Source organism: Protomyctophum parallelum, assembly GCF_964188405.1.
Source record: "Protomyctophum parallelum genome assembly, chromosome: 5".
Taxonomy (NCBI): domain Eukaryota; kingdom Metazoa; phylum Chordata; class Actinopteri; order Myctophiformes; family Myctophidae; genus Protomyctophum; species Protomyctophum parallelum.
The window spans coordinates 2766867-2774578 of NC_139702.1; the positions used below are offsets into that span (position 1 = coordinate 2766867).

General features: G+C 42.0%; 1 protein-coding gene across 2 annotated transcripts in view; it reads left to right on the top strand.

The window, feature by feature from the left end:
* pold4 (DNA polymerase delta 4, accessory subunit) overlaps positions 1–7455 on the top strand; it is an 8080-nt gene extending 625 nt beyond the window's left edge. Inside the window, exons 2-5 of one of the 2 annotated variants that reach the window (XM_083764730.1) lie at positions 403–524; positions 1631–1720; positions 6700–6811; positions 7295–7455. In XM_083764730.1, the coding sequence (XP_083620856.1) occupies positions 416–524; positions 1631–1720; positions 6700–6811; positions 7295–7319 (336 nt within the window). In that variant the 5' untranslated portion in view covers positions 403–415 and the 3' untranslated portion in view covers positions 7320–7455. The remainder of the gene's footprint in view (positions 1–402; positions 525–1630; positions 1721–6699; positions 6812–7294) is intronic. The other variant, XM_083764731.1, reaches the window with a different exon arrangement.
* Positions 7456–7712: the final 257 nt, after the last annotated feature.

A 7712-nucleotide genomic window follows, 5' to 3' on the forward strand; every position in this document is an offset into this window, starting at 1 on the left:
TCTCAATTGCTTATGCATTATGCACTCATAATACTGTATAATGTGAATTATTACACTATTGTTACATTGTAATAACAATCCTAGTATACATCATAAAAGATGATACAAGTATACTACTATAAGATACAGGTATATACAGTATATATACACTATATAACCAACCTAATAATGTTGTTTTATGTCTGTGGTAATAACATCTACATTTTCTCCAATAAAAGTGCACATGCTCACTTATTAGTATTGGCTACAGTTTGATCACAAACCTGTGTGTGTGTGTGTGTGTGTGTGTGTGTGTGTGTGTGTGTGTGTGTGTGTGTGTGTGTGTGTGTGTGTGTGTGTGTGTGTGTGTGTGTGTGTGTGTGTGTGTGTGTGTGTGTGTGTGTGTGTGTGTGCGTGCTGCAGAACTGCCATCACCATGACAGCCAAACGTCGCCGCTTGATCACAGATTCATTCAAGGTGATGAAGAACTCACGGAAAGAGGACAAGCAAGAGAAGAGGTCTCCCTCTCCACCACCACAGCCAGGTGTGTGTGTGTGTGTGTGTGTGTGTGTGTGTGTGTGTGTGTGTGTGTGTGTGTGTGTGTGTGTGTGTGTGTGTGTGTGTGTGTGTGTGTGTGTGTGTGTGTGTAGTTGCACTTTGGCTTTTTGGGGCAGATTGGCTCACCCTAGTTCAGTGATTCTAAACCTTTTTGAATGTCAAGGAGCCCCAGTTTAATATGCACTAGGGCTAGGCCCTAGTGAGTAGTGACTATAGGGCTAGGTCTCTGACCACATTGTGCCCTAGGCCCTAGTGAGTAGTGACTATAGGGCTAGGTCTCTGACCACATTGTGCCCTAGGCCCTAGTGAGTAGTGACTATAGGGCTAGGTCTCTGACCACATTGTGCCCTAGTGAGTAGTGACTATAGGGCTAGGCCCTAGTGAGTAGTGACTATAGGGCTAGGTCTCTGACCACATTGTGCCATAGGCCCTAGTGAGTAGTGACTATAGGGCTAGGTCCCTGACCACATTGTGCCCTAGGCCCTAGTGAGTAGTGACTATAGGGCTAGGTCTCTGACCACATTGTGCCCTAGGCCCTAGTGAGTAGTGACTATAGGGCTAGGTCTCTGACCACATTGTGCCCTAGGCCCTAGTGAGTAGTGACTATAGGGCTAGGTCTCTGACCACATTGTGCCCTAGTGAGTAGTGACTATAGGGCTAGGCCCTAGTGAGTAGTGACTATAGGGCTAGGTCTCTGACCACATTGTGCCATAGGCCCTAGTGAGTAGTGACTATAGGGCTAGGTCCCTGACCACATTGTGCCCTAGGCCCTAGTGAGTAGTGACTATAGGGCTAGGTCTCTGACCACATTGTGCCCTAGGCCCTAGTGAGTAGTGACTATAGGGCTAGGTCTCTGACCACATTGTGCCCTAGGCCCTAGTGAGTAGTGACTATAGGGCTAGGTCTCTGACCAACCACATTGTCGGATATGACAGTGCTGTGTTGTGACATTCATTGTTAAAAATGTCATCTGGCCCAGATGGTATTGCATCCTGAGTTTACTAAAAGTAAAGGTAACTGAAGAAAATAAATTAATAATTGAATCAATCAATCAATCAATCATCTGATTTGCATTGCATTTTGACCAACCAGAAGCTGACGCCACCATTATGTCAAACCGAGAGAAGGAATTGGAGAGGTTGAGACAATTTGACCTGGACTGGAAATACGGGCCCTGCACAGGTAATGTACAGACACATCGTACAGTACACAGGTAATGTACAGACACACCATACAGTACACAGGTAATGTACAGACACACCATACAGTACACAGGTAATGTACAGACACATATACAGTACACAGGTAATGTACAGACACACCATACAGTACATACATCCAGGTAATGTACAGACACATCATACAGTACACAGGTAATGTACAGACACATCATACAGTACACAGGTAATGTACAGACACACCATACAGTACACAGGTAATGTACAGACACATCATACAGTACACAGGTAATGTACAGACACATATACAGTACACAGGTAATGTACAGACACACCATACAGTACATACATCCAGGTAATGTACAGACACATCACAGTACATACATCCAGGTAATGTACAGACACATCATACAGTACACAGGTAATGTACAGACACATCATACAGTACACAGGTAATGTACAGACACATCATACAGTACACAGGTAATGTACAGACACATCATACAGTACACAGGTAATGTACAGACACATCATACAGTACACAGGTAATGTACAGACACATCATACAGTACATACATCCAGGTAATGTACAGACACATCATACAGTACACAGGTAATGTACAGACACATCATACAGTACACAGGTAATGTACAGACACATCATACAGTACATACATCCAGGTAATGTACAGACACATCATACAGTACACAGGTAATGTACAGACACATCATACAGTAAACAGGTAATGTACAGACACATCATACAGTACACAGGTAATGTACAGACACATCATACAGTACACAGGTAATGTACAGACACATCATACAGTACACAGGTAATGTACAGACACACCATACAGTACACAGGTAATGTACAGACACATCATACAGTACACAGGTAATGTACAGACACATCATACAGTACACAGGTAATGTACAGACACATCATACAGTACATACATCCAGGTAATGTACAGACACATCATACAGTACACAGGTAATGTACAGACACACCATACAGTACATACATCCAGGTAATGTACAGACACATCATACAGTACATACATCCAGGTAATGTACAGACACATCATACAGTAAACAGGTAATGTACAGACACATCATACAGTACACAGGTAATGTACAGACACACCATACAGTACACAGGTAATGTACAGACACATCATACAGTACACAGGTAATGTACAGACACATCATACAGTACACAGGTAATGTACAGACACATCATACAGTAAACAGGTAATGTACAGACACATCATACAGTACACAGGTAATGTACAGACACATCATACAGTACACAGGTAATGTACAGACACATCATACAGTACATTCATCCAGGTAATGTACAGACACATCATACAGTACACAGGTAATGTACAGACACATCACAGTACATACATCCAGGTAATGTACAGACACATCACAGTACATACATCCAGGTAATGTACAGACACATCATACAGTACATACATCCAGGTAATGTACAGACACATCATACAGTACACAGGTAATGTACAGACACATCATACAGTACACAGGTAATGTACAGACACATCATACAGTACACAGGTAATGTACAGACACATCACAGTACATACATCCAGGTAATGTACAGACACATCATACAGTACATACATCCAGGTAATGTACAGACACATCATACAGTACACAGGTAATGTACAGACACATCATACAGTACACAGGTAATGTACAGACACACCATACAGTACACAGGTAATGTACAGACACATCATACAGTACACAGGTAATGTACAGACACATCACAGTACATACATCCAGGTAATGTACAGACACATCACAGTACATACATCCAGGTAATGTACAGACACATCACAGTACATACATCCAGGTAATGTACAGACACATCACAGTACACAGGTAATGTACAGACACATCATACAGTACATACATCCAGGTAATGTACAGACACATCATACAGTACACAGGTAATGTACAGACACATCATACAGTACACAGGTAATGTACAGACACATCATACAGTACACAGGTAATGTACAGACACATCATACAGTACATACATCCAGGTAATGTACAGACACATCATACAGTACATACATCCAGGTAATGTACAGACACATCATACAGTACACAGGTAATGTACAGACACATCATACAGTACACAGGTAATGTACAGACACATCATACAGTACATACATCCAGGTAATGTACAGACACATCATACAGTACACAGGTAATGTACAGACACACCATACAGTACACAGGTAATGTACAGACACATCATACAGTACACAGGTAATGTACAGACACATCACACAGTACATACATCCAGGTAATGTACAGACACATCATACAGTACATACATCCAGGCAATGTACAGACACATCATACAGTACATACATCCAGGTAATGTACAGACACATCACAGTACATACATCCAGGCAATGTACAGACACATCATACAGTACACAGGTAATGTACAGACACATCACAGTACATACATCCAGGCAATGTACAGACACATCATACAGTACATACATCCAGGTAATGTACAGACACATCACAGTACATACATCCAGGCAATGTACAGACACATCATACAGTACATACATCCAGGTAATGTACAGACACATCACAGTACATACATCCAGGCAATGTACAGACACATCACACAGTACATACATCCAGGTAATGTACAGACACATCATACAGTACATACATCCAGGTAATGTACAGACACATCATACAGTACATACATCCAGGTAATGTACAGACACATCACACAGTACATACATCCAGGTAATGTACAGACACATCATACAGTACATACATCCAGGTAATGTACAGACACACCATACAGTACACAGGTAATGTACAGACACATCATACAGTACATACATCCAGGTAATGTACAGACACATCATACAGTACACAGGTAATGTACAGACACATCACAGTACATACATCCAGGCAATGTACAGACACATCATACAGTACATACATCCAGGTAATGTACAGACACATCACAGTACATACATCCAGGCAATGTACAGACACATCATACAGTACATACATCCAGGTAATGTACAGACACATCACAGTACATACATCCAGGCAATGTACAGACACATCACACAGTACATACATCCAGGTAATGTACAGACACATCATACAGTACATACATCCAGGTAATGTACAGACACACCATACAGTACATACATCCAGGTAATGTACAGACACATCATACAGTACACACATCCAGGTAATGTACAGACACATCATACAGTACATACATCCAGGTAATGTACAGACACACCATACAGTACATACATCCAGGTAATGTACAGACACACCATACAGTACACAGGTAATGTACAGACACACCATACAGTACACAGGTAATGTACAGACACACCATACAGTACACACATCCAGGTAATGTACAGACACATCATACAGTACATACATCCAGGTAATGTACAGACACATCATACAGTACATACATCCAGGTAATGTACAGACACATCACACAGTACATACATCCAGGTAATGTACAGACACATCATACAGTACATACATCCAGGTAATGTACAGACACACCATACAGTACACAGGTAATGTACAGACACATCATACAGTACATACATCCAGGTAATGTACAGACACATCATACAGTACACAGGTAATGTACAGACACATCATACAGTACACAGGTAATGTACAGACACATCATACAGTACACAGGTAATGTACAGACACACCATACAGTACACAGGTAATGTACAGACACATCATACAGTACACAGGTAATGTACAGACACATCACAGTACATACATCCAACACTGTGGGAGGTCTGCGCAGTTAATATAGAAGACACACCATACAAGTCCAGTACAGACTTAGGTCACATTCTCACCTAATACTTCGGTAGACTCGATGCGAATGTTGGGCGGAGAAGTTAGGATTCTTGCATATTTAATTTGCTGCGGTTAGTTAGTTAGTTAGTTAGTTTCATTTATTGTCCACGTGTGGAAATTCGTCTTCGGTCTCAAACAGTAAAAAACAAACGGTTACAACAACAGCAACAACAATTAACACAATTATTTTCTCATGGCAAAAAGTGCAGGACAACAAACAGTGGCAGATACATTGGAAAACAAACTAATCTAGCGAGACATGGTATCATTGAGTGCCTTAATGGCATTTGGTATGCGCTGTATAACTGCAGCAATTGGAAACGCAGCAGGGACCTTATCAATGTGTTCAATTCATAAACTATAGCCTACACAGTGCACAGTGAAATCTATGGTGTTAAAATTATACTCATAACGTGCATGTGCCGTCGGGACTGGACCTCTCTCTCTCTCTCTCTGATGCTTCACACCTGATGCTTCACACCTGCCAAACGAAGTGCACTTTCCGACAATGTGCAGCAGGATTCGTTTTAATCGCAGTAAAGCTTTCTGGTGTGAAGGTCACCTTAGTCATTCATATAGCCCTTTATACGACAGACACACATTCTGTACTTCTGTACACGGAGGTGTGCACACACACTTTGATAGATTCTTAGGGAGACACCTTAACATGAGTTAACATCATCAATACTTCTTGTCAGTTGTCTTCACAGAAAGTGTAGTAACCATTGCCAACAGATACTTTAACTTCCTCAGCTGGTATAGCAATGTACAGTATACTTCAGTATTCTGACTATTAAGGAGATATCAGTGGGTAGTCAGTGTGTGTAAATACAGTATAACGAATATCCACTAACAGGATGTATACTATGGGTTTTGCCCCAGGACCTGTGGAACGGGGTGAATACATGAGCATTCTACAGGAGTATCATCTTGTCAATTGTGATGTTCTGACATAAATGAATGACTCTCTCTCTCTCTCTCTCTCTCTCTCTCTCTCTCTCTCTCTCTCTCTCTCTCTCTCTCTCTCTCTCTCTCTCTCTCCTCCAGGCATCACTAGGCTGGAGAGGTGGGACAGAGCTCAGCTCCATGGTCTGAACCCCCCTGAGGAGATCAGAACCCTGCTGCTCTGCACACACGTCGATGCCGAGTACACCCAGAGGTAACGTATGCACTATGCACAGTTGCACACACACGACACTGTACGCACGCACGCACGCACATAAAGACCCCCAGTGCTCTCAGGTAGCGCACACACACAGATTCCCAGTACACCCAGACCAGACGTGTGTATTTGTGTGAGCGATTCCCACCAATGTTGAGTTTCCTGAATCCCACCAAAGTTGAGCGCGGTACAAAGTGACACGTTGTGAGTTTGTATATCTGCTCTTATTGAAAAGCCAACGGCCAAATAAAAAATGACCCAGATGCTTTCCCGGTTTTAATGCGTTAAATCAATGCCAGCCAGACTTACAGTACCATGTGTGTACCTCACGCACTCACACACGCACGCACGCACACACACACACACACACACACACACACACACACACACACACACACACACACACACACACACCTATAGGGATAGATCCATAGTAGCATTTGATGTTCCATGATAAATTATTGCATCTTTGTTTTACAGTTTATGGAAAAACTACGCCTTGTGATGGAATGTCAGCAGAAGAGATCAACAGATGAGCAGTAAATGTCAACAGCTGTATTTTGTATTCTATTGTATGTCCTTCTGCTTTTATTTATTTTACTACACTACATTTTTATTAAAAAGAATAATGTCCAACTGGAAGATAAAGAATCAAGGGGGTTTATTTGTTAATCACTCATAGAGGTGCAAGCAGTGAAATGTAGGCCTTTCTCTTCTTCTTCTTTCGTGTATCATCCTCAAATGTCCAACTCAGTATCGAGTAGCCACGCCCTTGTCACTGGTCCCACGTGGAAGAGGCCCAGTGGTGTGCACAGATAGACACTAGGGGGTGCTAGAGCACCCCCTGCCCTTTTGGCAATTTTGCTCTTTTTTTTCTTAATTTGTAGTGTGTGGACCA